This window comes from Rissa tridactyla, chromosome 3 (assembly GCF_028500815.1).
Source record: "Rissa tridactyla isolate bRisTri1 chromosome 3, bRisTri1.patW.cur.20221130, whole genome shotgun sequence".
Lineage (NCBI taxonomy): Eukaryota > Metazoa > Chordata > Aves > Charadriiformes > Laridae > Rissa > Rissa tridactyla.
Window position 1 is genome coordinate 126,593,167 of NC_071468.1, and position 21,050 is coordinate 126,614,216.

At 49.8% G+C, this 21,050-nt stretch overlaps 1 protein-coding gene across 2 annotated transcripts in view; it reads left to right on the forward strand.

Moving 5' to 3' along the window:
• The first annotated feature begins 61 nt into the window (after positions 1-61).
• HADHA (hydroxyacyl-CoA dehydrogenase trifunctional multienzyme complex subunit alpha) overlaps positions 62-21,050 on the forward strand; it is a 28,459-nt gene continuing 7,470 nt past the window's right edge. Inside the window, exons 1-15 of one of the 2 annotated variants that reach the window (XM_054194477.1) lie at positions 72-181; positions 3,249-3,290; positions 4,464-4,505; positions 4,594-4,664; positions 5,800-5,933; positions 7,147-7,285; positions 8,293-8,412; positions 8,497-8,599; positions 12,548-12,670; positions 13,351-13,469; positions 14,323-14,379; positions 18,154-18,263; positions 18,555-18,689; positions 19,330-19,501; positions 20,204-20,290. In XM_054194477.1, coding sequence (XP_054050452.1) covers positions 94-181; positions 3,249-3,290; positions 4,464-4,505; positions 4,594-4,664; positions 5,800-5,933; positions 7,147-7,285; positions 8,293-8,412; positions 8,497-8,599; positions 12,548-12,670; positions 13,351-13,469; positions 14,323-14,379; positions 18,154-18,263; positions 18,555-18,689; positions 19,330-19,501; positions 20,204-20,290 — 1,542 coding nt within the window. In that variant the 5' untranslated portion in view covers positions 72-93. Of the gene's footprint in view, positions 182-3,248; positions 3,291-4,463; positions 4,506-4,593; positions 4,665-5,799; positions 5,934-7,146; positions 7,286-8,292; positions 8,413-8,496; positions 8,600-12,547; positions 12,671-13,350; positions 13,470-14,322; positions 14,380-18,153; positions 18,264-18,554; positions 18,690-19,329; positions 19,502-20,203; positions 20,291-21,050 lie in introns of both variants that reach the window. The other variant, XM_054194478.1, reaches the window with a different exon arrangement.

A 21,050-nucleotide genomic window follows, 5' to 3' on the forward strand; every position in this document is an offset into this window, starting at 1 on the left:
GTGGGCAGCCGCGGGCGGGGCGGGGAGGGCGGGGATGGGGTTGGCCAAGCCCCCGGGCGGCCTCTCCCTCATTCGACCTCGCGCGCAGCAAAGATGGCGGCCGCGGTGCGCGCTATCGGCAGCCTGGGGCGCTTCACGGCCGCCTCCAAGTACAGCCTTGCCCGGCGCCCGCCGCCCGCGGGTGAGACGGAGCCTCCGGGGCGGTGGCTGCTGCCTCCTGCGCCGGGGGGAGGGGGTGATGGGGAGGGACAGGCGGTGGGAATGGGCGCGGTCTCTCGGGGTTGGGCGGGGGGGACCCGCGCGTGAGGCTGGCGGGACGGGGTGGCACTGAGGAGGGAGGGAGGGAGCGTGTCATTGCGGTGGGGCTGTGAGGGGCAGCGGGCGGGGTGCACACGCGTGAGGGGGTGCTGGGGGTGGGGGGGCGAGGACAGGGTGTCACGGAGCAGGAGGTTGTCACGGGGCAGTGGCCTCGGGAGGTGTCCCTGCGGGCGTCCCGCGCCAGGGTGGCGTCCCCACGGCCTGTGGGTCATGCTGGGGGTCCCTGACATGTCCCTGCTTCTCCCTCCTGCAAGGTTTCCCCAGGGCAGGGGTCCGTGCCTCCATGTCCTGGCGGCCCATGGCGGGTGGGCATGTGCATGGGTTTGTGTGTGCCCCCACGGGGGAGATGCGCCCACGCCAGTCCCCGAGGCAGGCTGGCCTTTGCCGTCCCTGTGTCCTTGCACACGGGCGCATTTTGGGAATCCATGTACAACTCTGTGACTCTGCACTGGGGAGGGGGACCCTCCACACAGGATTATCCTCAGCACCTGAGTGGATCCACAGGGAGAGGGTGTCCTTGTGTCCTTACACACGTATGTGTCCTCAGTGCCTGTGTGTGCGTGCCTGGGGGCGGGGGGGGTTGTCCCCATGTCCTTGGCCATCTGGATCCCGGGGCTGTCATCCAGGCACACAAGCGTGTCTGTGGGAAGGGGATATCCCTGTGTGGGTGGGGAGAATGCCCCCGGGCACATTTGCGCTTCCAGGTGCCCACCAGTCTGTCTTTATTTTAGTGTACAGGCATCTCAGCTGTTGGCTAACGCTCCTTTGCGATCTGTCGAGCCAGGCAGTGTTTGCAGCATTGGGTCGTGGTGCTTCCTCACAGAGCTGCCGAAGCAGGGAGTCAGCAGGTGCCCATAGGGAGGCTAAAGGGAAGGCTCAGAGGCATTGGAAACCGGTTCTTATTTCTGTGCTTCAGAGGGCCTCAGGGTCTCGTATCGATGTCGAGCTGAAATCTAGCAGCGCTTGATTTAAACCTAATGGCTGTCTTATGTGCAGTGTTGGAGCAGGTTTGTACGTGAGCTGGTTGTTCCAGGAGCAGGGCGCTGCAATCGATCATGAACAGAACTGTGGTAACTCCAGTCATCGCTTAGGCTGTTGTTGGTTGGATTTCTTGTTATAATTGGCAATATTCTTCATCACAAACAGTCCTGGAGCTGCTGTGAGGACACTGTCGCTCACCATAATTAATAGCGTTGTTCTGCCGTAACCAGGTGTTTGTTAAATTAGATGCAAACCTCACAAGGGCAGGCCAAAAAGCATGAAGGAGGCAGAAGACAGTGTGAGCTCAAGAGCTGGTCGTACCTGTTGGGCCACGTGCCGTGAGTTAGCAGGTTCCCAGAGGGGATAGGAAAGCTCAGTTTGTCAAAAGTTTCCCATCTCACGGCTCGCAGTTCGGCGCTCGGTGCCATCAGCTCACAGGTACAGGCTGAAAGCGTGGGCAGTTGTCGTCTTGAGCTTCAGCTGGCTCGCTCTGCTGGTGCTTGGCTTGGTCCAGGACTGCAAGAAGGCTTTTCTCCTCAACCATTCATGGATGCTGTTCCCACTTCGAGTGGCATGCCATGTCCGGGTGAGTGGAAGGGCAGGAAGGGGAAGTGCTGGACAGGAAAGCAGATGAGGAAATGACAGAGAAAGTGGGGAGAAACAGGTTGCAGCTAGACTGTGTGAAAGGGGTGTTCTCTCTTCTCTGCTGCATCCAAGTTCTCAGCAAAGTGCTGAGAGCAACTGTCTGAAGTGTTGGTGTCCCTGTCTCTAGAAGGTCTTTTAATTGGAGTGAGTGAAGTAGTGAAAATAGAATCGATATTCAAGGCTTTTAATTCTAGAGAAAATGTGAGTGAAACAGCGGAAGCGTACATCTGGGCTGCTGCTTCCTCCAGTGTTTTGAAGGAGGATTTTTCTGGCTCTGATCTTGGCAAGTTACCATTGTACTGCTGAATGAATCAATGCCTAAAGCAGATGTGCTGTGACTGTGACCAAGCAAATGTGGTTTTAGTTTTACACAGGTTTTTCCACAAATATTCTGGGCTCTAAAATATACTGTCAGGCTGAAGAAACCTCACTCAAACAATAAGCAGCTGTTACTCTGATGACAGTACCTTTCGCAAAAGAGTTTATATTAAAATGTAGTGAGGTTTGTTCAGTCAGGCCCTTGATTATTTTTTTTTTTTTCTACTTCATATCTTTTGTTTTGCTAGAGGTGAAAGACAAAGTGGAATTCAAGGTTTTCATGGAAGCAGTCTGTTTGGGAACTGATATGACAGAGGAAAGCACGTTAGACCATAGAAGGAGAAAAAAGTTAATTCATTCTTTTTTTTTTTACTTTTAATTGAGATAGTGTTTTTTGCATGTGATGTAGTTTTTACTACATTGTCAGTAAGTGCTGGAGAGCGATGTGCTGCTTACCTTCCCATGTCCCGGCCTTAGCAGATGCCCATCTGCGGGTGTGGAAGGAAAATATTATCACTTGCCTTGCAGCCGAGATGTGTTTGGTCTAATGCTCCTTCCTGCTGTGCCCAGCCATGTGCAGGATTGAAGTGAATGAATTCAGTCAGATCAGTTCAGTCCTTGCCCTCTTTTTAAAAAGGAGTGGAGCTGTGTGGCTTTTATTGGGTTAAAATACTGCCAGTGCATCTTATTCTGCTGAGGAGCATCTGTCAGCAGAGAAATTGTTGTCAGACCACGCTTGGTTTTGTGGGAAACGAGCACTGGTGTTTAGTTTCAGGAGTACCTGATTTTAGCATACAAAAAGTTCGGGGAAATGAACATTGGATACAGCAATCACAATCTGGGTATTGTAGTCAAAAATCACTTTAAAGTAGCTTTGGAGTGGAAACCGGTTGACTCTTTGTGGTGTTGCGGGCACATGACACACACGCGCACACACACAAACCTGTTTGCCGGGACGGACTGACACTGAATTTCCATCCCCACAGCCTCGCACCGTGTATCCTGGGCTCGGGGAATGGAGCGCAAAGGTCAGTCCCTGCTGCCAGCATCGGAGACAAGGTGGAAAGAGGGCCAAAGTGCAGCGGAGCTCCAGCCCTGAGCCAGTGTCATGGGGCTGCAGGAGGGGGAAGCACCCCTTGGGGAGGTGCAGGCTGAGGTTTTCTGCTTTTCTCTGTACTGACTTTTGTGCCCTCTTGCTGCTGGGAATGGGAATGTTTCATTCTTGAACACTTTATCAGTGTTGAGCAGTGAAACCTCCTCTAGCTAAATGGCTGTGTTCCAGTTGGTAAATGTGCCTACGGGGCTTAAGAAGTAACGCTTTTACTGGGTTTCAGACTTAAAGCAGCTTTGGCAGGGATTCAGCCTAGATCTGTGTTAGAGGATCCTCTCGGTCAAGATCAAGGTTGCTTGGATAGAACTGAGATGCATTGGTGTAGAGAGATCATCAGGCCAAATACAATTTCTCAGCAGAAAAAGGGGATCTGGGATTTATGAGTCAGAAAAGCGGCATTTCACTTGTGGACAGAAGTTGTTCATACCACGATCTGAGTTTTCTGAGCACTTCGAAACAAGACAAGTTTGTCTGGGTGCTTCCGTATGTAATTAGTAGAGGTGGATCAAGTATTTTGTTGATAGCTGGAGGCGAGAATAAATATTCTGTGTGCTCTTTTGGTGGCTCACCAGATGTACACCCTGAGATCTGTAAAGTAATTCTGGGGGTGGCACCACTCACTGGCACAAGACTGTGTTTTAGCAGAAATACTGTAGGGCGGTTATGTTTGATTGGCAGAGAATTTAACTGGCAGGCTTGAAATTCTCCAAAATGCAACAAGATCTCTTCCTTAATGTGGGGAAAAAGCGTTGAACTGTGCGTACTAAAGGCAAAACACCCCTGTGTATCACCCGCTTCATCTCTCGTCAGCTCTTTGGGAAGAAGGCTTTGATTTTTTTGCCCTCAGTTTGGCATTGCTGGTGTTGGACACTGCGGTGTGGAATCTGTGCTGTGAAGGTCACTTCAATAGTGTGGAGTCTGCTGAACTCTGGTGGTGGCAAGGTCAAGCTGTAAGAGAAGGAACTGGCTCATACTCGGGATTTTCCAAATCACTGTACTAATGAGGGGAGATGGGAGGATGCATTAATAAAGGACAATTAAGCTGAGACTGCTGAGAATTCCTTTATCATCTGCAACATCTTTTCTTTAGGTTATGGTTGCCGTAACATCTCCACCTCCACTGCGCTTCAGAGTAAGTGTAAAGCTTTTCTACGTGAGTTCATTTTCTTTCTTCAGATCCACTGAGTGTAAGCTGATAACACATTTCTGTTTGTTTCCAGATAGAACCCACGTTAACTATGATATCAAAGGAGATGTGGCTGTTGTACGCTTCAACACACCAAATTCAAAGGTACTGTTTTAGCTGGCTGTGAGTAATAGGAATAGCAGTGGAAGCAGCAGGAATAGCAGTTCTACAGAGGAGGCATTGAAAATGTTCATTTAAGACTTAAGAACTATCTTGACCTGCAGCCTTTCAAAGTTGTGAACAAAGTAGAAACAGGAGAGTAATAGCATTTAACATTTCACGTTTAATGAGACATCTGAAGATGCCTCATGGAAATGCCTCTCGATCTCTTCAATGCTTTCAATATCTAAAGGATGGGTGACAAGAGGATGGGGCCAGACTCTTCTCAGTGGTGCCCGGGGACAGGACAAGGGGCAACGGGCACAAACTTGACCATGGGAAGTTCCATCTCAACATGAGGAGGAACTTCTTTGCTGTGAGGGTGGCAGAGCCCTGGCACAGGCTGCCCAGAGAGGTGGGGGAGTCTCCGTCTCTGGAGACATTCCAACCCCGCCTGGACGCGTTCCTGTGCCACCTGCTCTGGCAGGGGGCTGGACGAGATGATCTCCGAAGGTCCCTTCCAGCCCCTGCCAGTCTGTGATCCTGTGAAGTATTATGTGTGTACTAAACTAACTTGTTTCTCACTGGCACAAGATATCGCTAAATCTTACCAAGCTCTTGGATTCAAGGTGGTTAAGGAGAGTGTCCATTTTACAGAAAAAACAGCTTAGAAGCTCATAAAATCTCTGTTTGAGGTCACAAACCCACTGTTGGGGAGGTTAAGGAGGAACTTCTTAATAACAGATTAATTGATGACCTGCTGCAAGGTTTCATCTTGGAGGGTTTTTTTCTCACTGAATTATGACACAAGATGAACTAACTTTTATAGCAAATCTGGTCTCAGTTTGAGCGCCCCAGAAGTGTTATAATTATGCCAAGCAGTGGCCTGGCTGTTGGGCCAATTGCTTTCTCTTTGTTTGCAGAAGGCAAATCTTGAAGCACTGTAGAGCTGCCGCTGCTCCTGGCTTCAGACAGATTGGAAAATCCATTCAGACCTACCATTGTCTTTGGCTTTCTGTTGTCAGTCTGTCTTCTGTGCAAGTTTTCTGATGACAGGGTGGTTGAGTCCAGAACGTAATCAGAGGTTAAACTCCGCTGTCTGCTGGCCTCCCTATTTACAATGCTTATTTGCTGCCTTCAGGTGAACACTCTATCCAAACAACTGAGCGCAGAGTTTACTGAGGTAATGAATGAGATCTGGTCCAATGAAGCTATCAAGAGTGCCGTCCTCATCTCTTCAAAGCCAGGCTCTTTCATTGCTGGAGCAGATATCGAGTGAGTACAGGGGCGTTAGAAGTTACGCGGCTGGAGCTTTCTCTGCAGGGCCAGTGGTCTGGTGCGCTGTGAATTCCGAACAGTTTGTCACTGACATCTCCCCAGGGGTTGGGAATGAAATCCATGCGCACAGGATGCCTAACTTGCTCAAATGAAGTTAGGACCTTGATAAAGAGGAACATGGCAAGTCATTAAACCCCATTTGGCTGTAGCTCTTGGTCACTCCTTCCTGCGTGCTGGGATGCAGCCAAGGAAACCCTTCCTGGCTCTGGGGTGAGCATTGTCCTTTGGTCTGGGAGACAAGAAGAGCAGATAATTTACATGCAGGACTTCATTTAAGCTGGGTTTGAGTGCCTGGCAGTCCGCCAGTGTGGCCCCTTGATTAGGCAGGATTTGGCGCTCTGCCACATGGAGCATCTGAGCAGCCTCCCAGGGGATTCAACGTGGGGAACTCTTGTGGGGCGTGGGACCCATGTGGGTGCTCTCACTGGGACCTGGAGTGCCATTGGCTTCTAGTCCTGGCACTGGCCAGGACAGAATAGTTGTTCAAAGACATGAAAAGCCAGAAAGCTCTGAGGAAAGAAGGTGAATTACAAATAGGCCCTTCAAAACCTTATTACCTTTTTGGCTGGCCTCACTCAGGGGCAGAGACCTGATGTAAGTTGCGGTGGGACGGAGGCAGTAGCCTGGTAAGCAGAGCAAAAGGACAGGCTGCGTTTAAAAGGTGCCTGTTGGTCTCAACACCGCGAGCCTCCTGAATTGCGCCTGCCTGGCAAACACTGCTAGCCTCCCTGAGAATAATTGGCACAGGGAGTCTCTAATTGGCGGAGTGCAACATCGGAGCACTGGCCATCTGCTTCTCTAAAAAGTGATCCTGGGCTCTCCCCACCACCCTTCCTGGCAAGCGCTTTGAGGCTTCCTATGACCCTTCCTCCTCTCCCCCAAAGGCTTTCACAGCTCTGACACAAGGAAACTCATTCACTGCCTGCAGGCGCAGCCCACTGTCAGCGTGCAGTGACTTAACCCACTGAATTTAGTAGTCTTCCTGTGTTGACTGTTAATGTAAGACTGGGGAACTAAAGAGCTCTTGCCTGTCTGTCAGTCCCTGGAGCTTTGTGGGAAAAGGGGAACAAACTCCTTGAAGCAATCTCCATTTTACTGCTGTTTTCTCAGTGCTTTTCCAATTCTGATGAGCCTTTCTGCTTCACTGCAGCATGATTGAAGCCTGCAAGACTGCTCAGGAAGTGACTCAGCTCTCTCAGGATGGACAGAAGATGCTAGAAAAAATTGAGCAGTCTCCAAAGCCCATAGTTGCTGCCATCAGTGGCTCCTGCCTGGGAGGAGGACTGGAGGTATTGAACAACTCTGGATCTGACAAGCAGCAGTAGGAATTGATAGCGCTGGGTCTCCAAACTACCCAAACGATGCCTGCAGGGCTACTTAGTGTGAGAGATTTGAGACCTGACATGGCTTCATTACATCCATTCAAATGAGTTTGTGGCAAGTTAATGGCTTGGTTGTGCTTCAGGGCTCTAACACGCTAATTTTTCTGCTTCTGCTAATCAAATATGAATCTCTGTGGGCCATGCTAATATTTAGATGAGTGTCCCAGGGAAAACCGGCTGTTTCCGGCAGGCATTGGATCTGGATAAATGCTGCTGGCAGAGTCCAGGCTGGAAATTGCTGCTTTTCAGATGAACTGAGTCTCGTATCCCAGCAACTTCTGTTCTTTTAAAGGTTGTTGTGAGAAGGATGAGTGTGGGGAACCTGGCCAGGCTCCTCCCTGGCCTGCGTACTCTGCTCTGTTGCTCGCTGCTTTGGCTGGGTACTATTTGCTTTGTAATCTCCATTTAGGATTTTGTAAACTGAAAGAAGCTGCGGTAATTCCTGGAGCGAAGTTGTTACTAAAACAATAACTTTGTGGGAATGGAGTCTCTTCGGTTGCGTACCGATTTTTTGAGCAGTCACAGCTTTTTCCAAACGCTCTGGTGACAGATCTGAACGTGGTGATGCAGTGATTAAACCAAGTGTCATGGCTGATCTGGAAATGGGACCGTGCTCTCAGTGTAGTGAATGAATTTGGCCCTTGATGGTCTAGATGAGATTTTAAAATAGCTTGGCTAAGTTTGGTAGTTTCACGTTCCTGTCGTAGGTGCTTGCTGTCATCTGCCTGTGTGCACTTCTCTTGCTGGAAGAAGCCACCAGTGAGCACAGAGGGAATTTGGGCAGCTGAATTAGGGAATTGGGGTAGCATCAGGAAGAAAGTTGAGGCAGCGTGTAGAAGAGACTTTTGTGATGGATGTCCAGTTCTTCTGTGGCCTTTCACAGGAAAGCTTTCATTTTCTCTTCCTTTTTTAAGGTTGCCATTGCCTGTCACTACAGAATAGCGACAAAGGACAGGAAAACAGTCTTGGGAACACCTGAAGTGTTACTGGGTCTCCTGCCAGGGGCAGGGGGTACTCAGAGGCTGCCAAAGATGGTAAGTAGGAGAAAAACTTTACTCAGTGGCCCCTTCTGCTGCATGGCATGCCCCCATTGTGAAATCCCCTTTCTGCCCTTCCAGGTGGGACTCCCTGCTGCCTTTGATATGATGCTGACCGGAAGGAACATCCGTGCCGACAGAGCAAAGAAGATGGGTCTGGTTGACCAGCTGGTGGACCCACTAGGTCAGATATGATGCCTCTCAGTTCCGTGATCTGCTGCCCATCAGTTAACCCCTCCACCTTACTGAACTGGGTGGAGAAGCCACTGCTGCAGTCAGCAGTCCAGTGGGGGTAGAGCTTGTGGGCTGCAGAGTCCTTACCACGCTCTGCAGTGCGATCTCCATTCCCACCTTAGAGGCGTGTGCGCGGGGACCTTGAAATGTCAGGCTCCTGCTAAAGCTGAGTGAATAGGGAAAGGTTAGCGTAGAGGGCAGGCCTGCTGGCTCTCTTGCATAAGCTAATTATACAGATAAGAACCTGCATTCCTCATTTATCATGTCAGAGGGACAGATTGCAACCCATAATGAAAGAATAGATGACCGATGTCTACGTTTATGCAGCCTGCAGATGTTAATCCCTGTGACAAGATCTTGAGAAGAAGCCAACCCCCGCAGCTGAGGAGCTCTGAATTGCCAACTGACTTTAAGTTGGATGCAGAAATTCCTTGCAAACTGCAGACCAAATTGCACTTCCAAGTGCTGAGTGCGCTAGCAAATAATTTCATGCTTCTGCTGTCACTGGGGGCGCTTTCTTGGGAGGTGACTAAATGGAGAGGCAGACCCTTCCCAGCCTCCTCTGAAAGGTCTGAGCAGCCAGGAGCTAGGATGGAAACCACTGTGCCAGCTGGTACTGCCACACAGTTGCACTGTGCTGAGCTTTGTTTCCCAGGGCAGAGCACGGCCAGAGCACCCTGATGGCCCTTAGCTCTTGAATTTGAAGAAAAGAAAATAAACAGGAAAAAAAAGTACTGCTGCCTACCCTGAGAAATGCAAGGGAAGCGCCTGTGTCAGTTCTGTCTCGCGTGCCAGTGTTCAGCTGGATGAGGTACCCTTAGCTGCATTCTTCCTTATCAAACGGATCAGTGGTACCCAGGCTTGAGTTAAAATTGCCTGATTAAACTTTACCACTGGGTACTTGCTTACATGTGAATTGGCTTTTAAGAGCCAGCAAATGTGACTTTTTGTACCAATGATGACACTGGCTTGCTTAAAGGAAACCTGAACTTTCTGAAGAGCTGTTTGGAATCCTGGCTCAGACCAGATATGCGCATAGGAGGAACACAAAACCCAAATTCTGCACAAGCGTTAGAGGCATTCCCTGTCCATTCAAATAGCAGCCAGTGCCAGAAGGCCTTCTGCTGAGTGTTCTCATTTTCATTCTCAACGTCTGGGGGAAACCAGCATTAAGTGGGGTGATGCTTTAACTGATTATAGAAAGCTTTGAAGGAGAGAGACAGCATTAATCAGGAGGCAATTTCGTGGGGTGCAATCAGTTCTCCTTCAGCAGGGAGCTCTACAGAATTCTCTTGATCTATTTACTACTGTGCCCAGATCTAATTCTGGTGTGTGCCTTTTATGTAAGAAAGCAGATGTGAGTCAATAGCTTGGAGCTCCTGCGTTAGGAGACTGCAGAATGTTGAGAGGTAACAGCAGGTAAAGTAAACCCACGTATGTGGGTTTGACCACCTTGAGTGAATAGTTCTTACAGCTCAGACTTACAAATAAACAGCTCTTTTCTTTAGTTGTCCTATCAAAGTCCAGCGTTTGTTGGCGTTGAACGCCCAAGGTCATGGAACGGGGAAATTAGGTGTTCACATTTTGTAGCACATCAGATCACTAAAGCTGAACGTCTCAGACTTGTTGCCTTGAAGTGGTGGGAAGAGAATTTGGAAGATGGTAAGGTTTGAGCGCAGAAATCCCAGGTGCTCTCAAATTTCCAGTAAATTCTTTAAAATCCACAGGGCATTGCTGAAATGTAGATTATGCAGCAGCTCTGGATTAAGTTTCTGAGCTGCCTGTAAAATGAAATACGTTATTTTGTTTGGACCGTTTTCCTCTAGAACGGCTCTGACGTACTGCCAGGGCACGAGTGAGACTTCCTAACAGTGAGCTTTCATTATTTAGTCAAAACATACGTGCTCCTTTATTTGCTTCTTGCCGAGAGACCCTCCAGCAGGCAGCAGCGTCTGGGGACTGCTGAGTATACACTCTTAAGATTTCATACGAAGAGAGGTGAAACCTTAAAGTTGAAGACCTCGGCTTTTGGTGGAGGGAGAGAGTAGTGGGAGGTGAGAGAGGAGGGGTTCTCTGTTTTACTTTTGTTCTTTGAGTAGTTGTCTCCTGTGCTGTTGTCTTTGCTCTGAGGACTTGCAGCATCCAGGTGTGGCTGGAGCAGTTTGTAGCGAAGGTTAATGAGGTTGCCCAGCTGTGAGGATACAGAGCTGTAACCTCCTGGGGTTTATTCGGCTAGTTCAGAGGCAGCCCAAGGCTGCACGTTTAGTTGCAGGCTCCTTATGGTAGCCCTGTGCAGAATGGCTGGGCATTACTCTTTCATTAATGACTCATTACGTTTGCCTCCAGCAACGTTACGCAACTGCCTTTTCAGCCCTGTACTCTCTCCTCCTGTGCTGCTGGTACAAGTCCTGTGCTTGGAAATTGTGCAACCCACCCTCGGAGGTTGCTGTAACTCATTTTGTGGGTTTTTGTTTTGTCTGTATGTTTAGTAGCAATAGTGTTGGTACAACTTAGTTGTGCAGACTCACCGTACCACACAAGGTGGGAGAGGTGCAGGAAGAGGGAGGGGAGGCAGAACACTTAAGTTCTGTTGAGATACAGGGGTGGCTGCAGTTGTGCAAAGTGAAAAGGTGAGGGTTAAAGGGCACAATTTGCAAAAAGATGGTCAGGCGCTAAAACAGGGGTCCAGAGAGGTGATGGGACCTCTGTCCTTGAAGGTGTTCAGAGACCAGCAGAACATGTCCCCGAGCAACCTGATCTAATTCTGGAGTTGGATTTATCTTTGAACTTGGCCATGCTTTGAGCAGCAGGTCAGACCGGATGGCCTCCCATGTCCCCTTCCAGCCAAAGCTCTTCCATGGCTCTGTGAAGGTATTGTTGCTGTTTAAGTGGCACGCTGCTGCCTGCTCCCATTGGGAGCTGGCGTTTTGGCATTTCTGTATAATGCCATGGATATTAAATGCCTTGGGGCCTTCCCATAGTCGCCTGTTGAGCCTTTCCATCATTGTTCATAATCAAGAAAAGTAAAACAGGCGGCAGGGAATGGAGTGGTAACAATTCAAAGGAGCATCATGTTGCTTTCTCAACTGTTTTTCTGCATCATCATCCATCAGTGATAATGTAGTTGCCAAGCTGACGTAGTTGCCAAACCACTTGCCGTGGTATTGAAAAGTCATGGCAGTCAGGTGAAGTCCCCAGTGACCAGAAAGAGGGAAACATTGCACCTATTTTTAAAAAGGGTAGAAAGGAGGACCCTGCGAAGTACTGACCCGTCAGCCTCACCTCTCTGCCTGGGAAGATCATGGAACAGATCCTCCTAGAAGCTGTGCTAAGGCACATGGAGACATGGAGGTGATTCGAGACAGCCAGCACGGCTTCACCAAGGGCAAGTCCTGCCTGAGCAGCCTCATGGCCTTCTATGATGGAGTGACTCCATCAGTGGATGAAGGAAGAGCTACGTATGTCATCTGTCTGGACTTTGTAAGGCCTTTGACACAATCCCCTACAACATCCTGCTCTCTAAACTGGGGAGGTGTGGATTTGATGGGCGGACTTTGGTGAATGAGGAATTGGTTGGATGGTTGCATCCAGAGGGTAGTGGTCAGCAGCTCGATGTCCAGATGGAGATTGGTGACAAGTGGTGTCCCTCAGGGGCCTGCACTGGGACCAGCACTGCTCAATATCGTCATCAATGACATGGACAGTGGGATCAAGGGCACCCTCAGCAAGTTTGCAGATGTCACCAAGCTGGGTGGAGTGGTGACACGCCTGAGGACGGGATGGCATCCAGAGGGAGCTGGACAGGCTGGAGAAAGGGGTCTGTGTGAACCTCATGAGGTTCAACAAGACCAAGTGCATCTTCTGCTGCATTTCCTCAAGGCTTCTCTTTTGTTCACAGGGCCAGGCGTGAAGACGCCAGAAGCACGAACGATTGAGTACCTGGAGGAGGTAGCAGTTGGCTTTGCCAGAGGACTAGCCAACAGAACTGTGTCTGCCAAAAGATCGAAAGGGCTAATGCAGAGTAAGTCTGTGGGCAGTCCTAGCCAAATCCCAAGGGACTGCAGTGAGTATAATCCAGCTTTGCTTCTCAGGGTTATGTTTATACTCCTACTTAATTCCATCTTCAAAACAAAGCTATTTCATGTTGCAATCATCTCTTGAGCCAGGTGGGTCGGTAGAGAAAACATTACTCTATAACCTGATCTTCAAGTGGCGTTGCCAGAGCTGCACATGGTGGCTCCTGAAGTGTGCTAGAAGGGAGCCAGGACTCGGGGAGAGAGGAGCAGCCCTCTCCAGAGGACTGTCCATCTTCAAAGCCTAATAGAGAACTGGCTGCTAGAACTTGTGTAACCAAGTGGGAAGAGGCACGTGGGTCTGCTCTGCACTAATGCTCTTCAGCAGTGCCCTTACGCAGTTAGCAGAGCCCCAAAGTGATGACCTCTCTGTGTGAGTTCTACTATACAGAGCTCAATCCATCGCCAGTTGGATTGGGAGGATACTTTAGCTGAGGCTTGTCTGTAGAACAAGCCATAGATGCCCTTCTGAGCAGGCCGCGCTACTTGTGGCTAGCTGAGTTGGAGGCGCGTGTGTCTGTTACAGAGATGCAATATTCAGACCTATCCTCTATCTTTCCAGTTAATCATTTAAAGACTGGTTGTGCATATAGCACTGTGCTGAGACATGTTTTGTCCCATCTTGCAGAGATAACAGACTACGCTATGGCTCTTCCATTTGTGAGGCAGCAAGTCTACAAGACAGTGGAGAGCAAAGTTCAGAAGCAAACCAAAGGACTCTACCCTGCTCCAGTAAAGATCATTGAGGTAACCCCCACTGCAAGGCCCAAGAAACTACATTGAAGGTGGATCTGTGGGATAACGTGGCAACAGACAGAGGGAAGGTGGTTCCTTCCTCTGAAGACCGTACATCCCGGTCTTCACAGAAGATCAGTCTTGATGAGTGCTAGCTGTGTGGTGTATCGAGCAAGCACAGTAAAATTCAGAATAGCTTCCCAGAATGTGATCACCGATGTATGTGGTACTGCTACCAGTAAGGGGAAGATCAACAATCCAGTTGAGGAAAGGCTTAGCTGGAATACTTTGTCCATGAAACTCTCAGCTGCAGTTTTTCCAGGCTTCCTATACAGTTTCTGAAGCGTTGGGTTAACCTGTTTGCAGCCAGGAAAATATGAATTGCTGTTTTCATAGCACTAACCACACAATACTTTAAAAGTTAGTCCCCTGCGTTACACAGGCGTTGTATTACTTGCAGACAGTGTCCATGGCTGAATCCTTATTTTAAAGTGACTTTGCACTATTTAAGTTGTTGCTAAGACTTCTCGAAAACCTATGAATGCCTCCCTCTGAGAGCAATGACATTACAGGAGCACAGTCGTACTGAAAACAATTCCTGAAACCACAAAGTGCGTGTAAAAAATTAACCTGATGGAAAAGTCCTTGCCATCGTAGCTATTCCGTGCCGGAAGGACAAGGTCATTCATAGCTCTGCTTTGAACAGCATGGACAGGACGCAGAGAGTCTTGAACCGTGCCTTGACTATTGGGCAGGGGTCAGTGGTGAAAACAGGAGGTGCAGCTAAAGGAGGAATCTCATTAAAGCATAGCTGTTGGCGCACGGGACTTAACGACGGTGTATCTTTATTGTTCTCTTTGACTAGGTTGTAAAGACGGGTCTTGATCAGGGGCGTGATGTTGGATACCTCACTGAATCCCAGGTAAGGAGATGAGATCCCTGGTAGTAATCAGTAAATTGTGTATTCAGGGAGGATTTGTGTTTAACCACACACAAAGGGCTGTATTTGTCACAGGCTGCTCAAGATGGTCTCTTGCCCCCTGCCCCTTCTTCTGGCAGTGGGGCTGTGAAAAAGGCCTGTCTTGAACAACAGAACTGTTTGTCAAGGTTCTTCATCTGTGAAAATGGTTTGTGCCTTTTCTCATTCCTCTCTGTGTTATCTTTTTGAGTGCAGAATACCCAGATGGAGCTCACTGACCTAGGTTTCACGTACCGGGACTTTGATTTCTCTGCGTGTCTGAGCACTGTTTGGTTTTTCTGATTGTCACATCGGACAGATAACCCAGAGCTGTGGGTATGGTTCTGCCAGCATCATCAGTGTGTCTGGACAATTTGGTGCAAACAGATAATTTCTTCGAAGAATTAACCTGTGTTCTATTTACTCTGTCACCTTTTTTCACAGTCATCTTTGTTCAGGGTGTTGATTTTCCATTACTCTTGTTTTGCTGCTTGTCCCGTTTTCTGGTCCAGGTACTTTGTACTGGTCCTTTTTCACCCGTTGATAATTTAGGGTGCTTCTGAAAATGGGGTGGTTTTTTCCAGTAGCAGTTTCTTGCCCAGAACAGGACTTCACTCTCCTTATCCCTTGGTCAAATCTACCTATTTGGTAGCCACTCCAGTCAGCGTACTGGCCATTCAGGGGGACCTCAACACAGCAGAGAACTGGGCAGATGGGAACCTCGTGAAGTTCAGCGAAGGGAAATGCCAAGTGCTGCCCCTGGGGAGGAATAACCCATGCACTAGTACAGGCTGGGGGCCAACTGACTGGAGAGAGTCCAGCAAAGGGCCACAAGGGTGATTAAAGGCATCTGGCACACGAGGAGAGACTGGGAGACGTGGGACTGGAGAAGAGAAGGCTTGGAGGGAACTTAGCAATGTGTATGAATACCTGGCAGGACGCAGTAAAGAAGGCGTAGCTGTCCTCTTCTCAGTGGTGTCCAGTGGCAGAATAAGAGGCAATGGGCACAAACTGAAATGGGAAACTCCACTTAAATATGGAAAACAACTTTTTTTTACTGTAAAGGTGATTGAACGCTGGAACAGGTTGCCCAGAGAGGCTGTGGAGTCTCCCTCCATGGTGATACTCAAAACCCAACTTGGAACAGCCCAAAGCAGCATGTTCTAGTTGACCATGCTTTGAGCGATGGAGTGGGACAAGACAATCTCCACAGGTCTCTTCCAATGTCCCCTATTCAGTGATTCTGTGAAATAAGCCTCTATTTCATTCTTCCTTTCCCTTCGGTTCTTTAGTTCCCTGGCACATCAGTTGAGTTTAGCACCGATAACAACTTCCCCATCCCTGGAGGGGTTCAAGGCCAAGTTGGACAGGGCTTTGAGCAACCTGGTCTAGTGGGAGGTGTCCCTGCCCAGGGCAGGGGGTGCAACTGGATGATATTTAAGGTCCCTTCCCACCCAAACCATTCTATGAAGTAAAGTCTTTTCCATTTTTAAAGCCCAGAAGACTTCCCCTCTTGTTCTGCTTGCCGCTTTTCCCCATCGCAGGTCCAGCCAGTGGTGAGGCTGAGCAGGTGTTAGAATCATACAAGAGGTATCCTACTGCAGAGGTGTAGCTACACGCACATGTGTGTTCACAAACACAGAGCACACGTGTGGCTGGCCACACAGACCGCGCGGTGCCTTCACTGGTGACACCCACACAAACACAAACTCGCTCCCAGGCATGGCCAGTGCGGGCGATTGCTGTTTCTCCTGGCCGGCTGATCAAATCGAAGTTCACGTGTGGCAGTAAGCGCACATGTGTGCGTACACACACGCACACACACCCCTCCCGTTAGTAGCTGGCTGTAGATGTTTCATCTGGCTATTAGTTGGCCATAGTGCCCAGTCTGACCAGCTGCTGGCACATGGACATCATGTCCTAAATGCCATCCAGTCCAGCTTGAGGTTTGCTAGTGACACGTGCAGGGGAAATAGGCAAAGAGTTTAATACAGAGGTAGGACAGACTGTGGTGGGAGGTCCAGGACTTGAGCAGGCAAGTGTACTCGCCAGCAGCTCGCTTATGCCTGACCCTTTTATTCCACACATACACACACGGTCTTTGTTTTCCCATGCTTGTTCATCCTCAGCCATCTCGATCCTTCCCTTTCTCTGCCCTTGCCTCTGCCTTAATAAACAACCTGCCCCTAATTACTTTTTTCCTCACTGGTCCCAGTTTTGCTACATCTGTACTCAAATTTGTTATCTCTGATACCGAAGAGGTAGTTCTGGCTGGGCACCATGTCACTGGCCTGGTTACCAGGACACTGCTGGCTCTGCAAGACCTGACTCCCCAGAAGACCCACGACACCCCCATCTGATTATCCCTGTGTTTCGGTCATCGTTCACGTCGCTGCCCCTTAACCACTGGTGAAATCCATCTGTCCCCTGCAGTACACTCTGTAATTTTCACCAGCCTCTCACGCTGCTATCTGTCACATCCCGCAGCCTTTCCTGCCGCGCTTAGTAGCTCCTTTTGTTCCCTTCTGGTGACAAGGTCCTGGTCTGAGATGTAGCTGTCTGCCTCCTACCTTACCAGTGACCTCCTGGGTATACCCCATCTGTTCTGGTTATGCATTCCACCCACGTTTGGTCTAGTGCTGAATAAAAGGCTTGGGGATACTCTGTTCCTTGCAGAAAAGAATGACTGTTTTTTTCCTGAGAATAGCAGCAGGATGGAGGTCTTCCCAGAACCCTCTAAAGAATAATAAGTGTCAGTGTCGTGTCTTTTGTAATGCCTCCCTCTTTCCCCTAGGATAGGAGACTTGCGGATTCTCTTCCAGGCTTTGTGTTTGTGATATTTAACAAGCCTCTAGCTCACAGGACAGAGGTGATACAGCCTGAACTACATTGCGTTGGCGGCTTTCCTTAGCTGGCTTGGCCCAGACAACATTAGTTTTCTGTTGCCTTACGCTGTCTTTTGTCTTCCCGACTGCTTTCCCGTTTCACGCTGGGTGCTGGGAGGTTATGCAGGCCTTTGATTTTGTTGCCTGTCCATGATCCTCTGAGAATAGTATCAGTCAGTGAGAATTGGCCTGTTTAAAGATTTCTCTCAAAGTCCGAGGGCTGGAAGCCAGTGGGGCGATGTGCGGGACGCACATGGGGGAGAAAGGGTCCCGTGTCAGTGAAACACAGTCCTGCCCCGGGGGAAGCAGAAGTGGCCTCTGCATTGATCTCACAGGACCGCGCAGCTGCCGAGGCAGCCGGATCGCTTCTAGCTTACCCTCACGCCAGTGGACTGCCAGGGAACGCTCCTCCCAAAGCTGTGCTGGGAGGGTGGAAGGGAGCTGGGAACAGTTCTGGGGGTAGGAAGGAGATGGACATGGAAATACTGTGGCTCCTCTTGTTCCCTGGCAGAGCCCCTGCCCCTCCAGACACGAGTGTTAGAGGTGCACCCTCTTTCAGATGCTTTAAATTATATTGTTTATGGGAAAGGACATTGAACAAGCAGTTTCCTACTGCTTTCCGGCAGCCTATATGGGAGGTAGTGGTGCAAAGTGGGCTGTGCTTAGCCCAGAAGCTGCCTCTCTGCAGAGGGTATGTACGCCCTGCTTGTTGCTCCTTTTCTAACCAGGTTACCAGCCTGTGCAGGCGGACGGGTGGCTGTGCTCTCCCCTTGCCATGTTTTTGACATGTGTGTGCTGGAAGTGACAGTTGTTAAAAGCCAAACTCTCTGCTTCCCTCTTCCCTTTCTTCCAGGGCTTTGGCCAACTTGCAATGACTAAGGAGTCCAAGGCGCTGATTGGGCTTTACCATGGGCAGGTGCGCTGCAAGAAGAACAAGTTTGGAGCACCTCAGCGAGAGGTCAAGTAAGTGCAAGCGTGGGATGCCTGAGGAGCAGTCGGGAGACCTCTGCTGAAAGGCGCTTGGGACCAAGTGGCCTGGAGTCCTGAAAAGTAATGTAGCAGAGCAGAGAGATTGCCAGCCTCCAGGAGGCCAGTCCTCTGCAGTTTGGAGGTCTCACGCACAAGTGAGATCTTCTTGTGTGACCTCACTAAAAATAGTGCCTGGGTGGACAGGATCTGTGCAAGTCTGACAGCAGCAATGGAAATTCAGCTATTTCTAGCTTTGAATGTGTCCCTCGGTCCTTTTCTGTGCAGGACGCTGGCAGTGCTGGGAGCAGGGCTCATGGGAGCTGGGATCGCACAGGTTTCAGTGGATAAGGGACTGAAGACCATCCTGAAGGACACAGCGCAGCAAGGCTTGGACAGAGGACAGCAGCAGGTCTTCAAGGGGTACGTGAGTTAAAAGGAATTTGCCCAGGATGGGATGGGGCTGCCTTTAGTCAAAATACTCCTCTGCTTTCAGGCAGTCAGGAACTCTTGACGCTTTTGTTCCTTTGGAGTCATCTACCATTAGATGTCACAGAAATGCTTTCTTTTAAGGTTGCCCTATGCAGCGTGCTGGGATATTGCTACGAATAGGCCCAGTCTATTCAGCCTTAGCTCCTTAGGTAGGTAGATGATCTAACAGACGATTGCTTTAGCTTTTAGATTTAGCAGTAGCTTATAGAGCTAAGGGGGGAGGGAGTAATCCTGACTGCATAAAGGCCCATGTCAAGGGATTGGGTCAGACTTCTGACAAACTGGATTTCCTTCCCCTGTCGTCTTGGCTCAGCAGTATTGGTGCTCAGCTGTGCATCGTCTGGAATGTCAGTGATTGACCTTCAGACTAACGCACCAGCTGAGTTGTGTGAGCATGGCTCTCCTATTTCCATGGAAGGAGGGGCCAGTGGGCAGAGTGACAGTCCTGCTGGATTGGAGGTGGTGTTTCTGCTCCTACTCCAGGAGGGAGGGATGCCCTTGGTGTTGCGGTGCACCTCTAGTGCTCTGGGCTGGCCTGCCCCGGGGCTGTGACAGAGCTGTCCTTCCCTAGGCTGAACGGCAAGGTGAAGAAGAAGAGTCTGACATCATTCGAGAGGGACTCCATTCTCAGCAACCTGACAGGCCAGCTGGACTACAAGGGCTTTGAGAAGGCGGACATGGTGATCGAGGCTGTGTTCGAGGACATTAACATCAAGCACAAAGTGCTGAAGGAGGTGGAAGCCGTGAGTATCAGTTCTGAGGTGCTAGGTGTGACCACAGTGGAGACTCGAGGTGTCCTGTCCTGTGCTGCTGGGTTTGTCACATCTCCTTTGTGCTGCAGTTTGGTGACAGTTATTTATGTCAGCACGTGGGTGGGTACGTGGACAGCCTTCCTGTTCACTAAGGATATTCACTGCTCAATAAGGAGTCACTAGTTCTTACATTCTGACATTCCCTGACTCCTGGGAGCCACTCCAGAAAAACTTCCATTTGTCTGAGCACATCGATATGACAGTAATGTCCTTTGGTATCTCCACAACTTACAGTCCTTTACTTACTATCTCTAGCTTGCTGCCAGTGCTCTTTTCTGTTCAAGAGCACACTTGGGGAAATAACTGTGTGATAAAGGAGCTGGCCTGGGCACCTTTCTGAAGTCCCTGCCTGCAGTGCCTAATGTGGTTGCAATCGAGGGTCTGGCAGAAACATGGGGGCTCTGAGACTAATATTGCAGACCTGGGGAAGAGTTCCAGGGAAGTCACATCTGGCTGACTTGGGATGCTGCTTTAGAATTGATTTCTAATGCTGTCTGCCTTGACAGAGGAAATCAGGTTTGCCGTGTTTGTCAGGGTTACCGGGTGCTGGTGCTCTTCTCTTGGGACTCTGCGCATCACGCTCTGACTCTGGAGCGTGTGCATTTACACTGTCTCTTCCACCCCCTGCCACAGGTGATCCCAGCTCACTGTATCTTCGCCAGTAACACGTCTGCCCTCCCAATCGGCCAAATTGCTGCGGTTAGCAAGAGGCCAGAGAAGGTGAGTACCCAGTGCCACCTGGCCGCTCTGCGCTGAGCTGCCTGTTAGTGGCAAACTGGCTTTGCTGTAGCTGAGCGCTAGGATCTTCTTTCCTCCTCAGAATGTGAAACAGCTTATCCTCTGCCCCCAGGTCACACTTGGACCAAAGAGCTTGTGGTCCTTGGACAGGTAGGACGGGATGAAGGTGGATTCACCCCCAGGGTGATGTTGGCAAGGCAGGGTGCAGCAGGGAGGTGAGAGCACTTCAGGAAATGTTAATGCATGCAGGGGGGCAGAGAAGCTATGGAAGGACTCAAGCTGAGAGAATTCCAGCCAGGAAGACTTCAGTCATTTTGATAAACTGATTAGACATAGGAGTGACTTGCCATGATGGGAAAACACTTTCTCAAGGAGAAGGCACTAACCTAGCAGCAAAAAGGGAAGAAAAGTCAGTGGCTGGAAGCTGAACTCGGAGGTGCTCAAACTGAAGCCTTGGTCAGCCCTGGGGTCAGCTCCTGAGGGGGTGGTGGGGTTTTCTCTCTGGCTCCAAGTGATCCATGTGAACAGGATACCAAGAGCAACATAGCAGCTTCTGGCAGAGGTTTGGAGCAGAGGACTTCATCCATTTCCTTGAAGTCTAAACAGCATACAAAACATCTGCGTCCTCATCCCATAGCCCAGGCAAGCACAGCTGAGTAGGATCACTGCTTTGTGTGGAGCAGCCTGCCCTGAGGGCCGTGCTGGGTGGAGTTACCATCTGAATGTGCTGGATTGCGAGGAG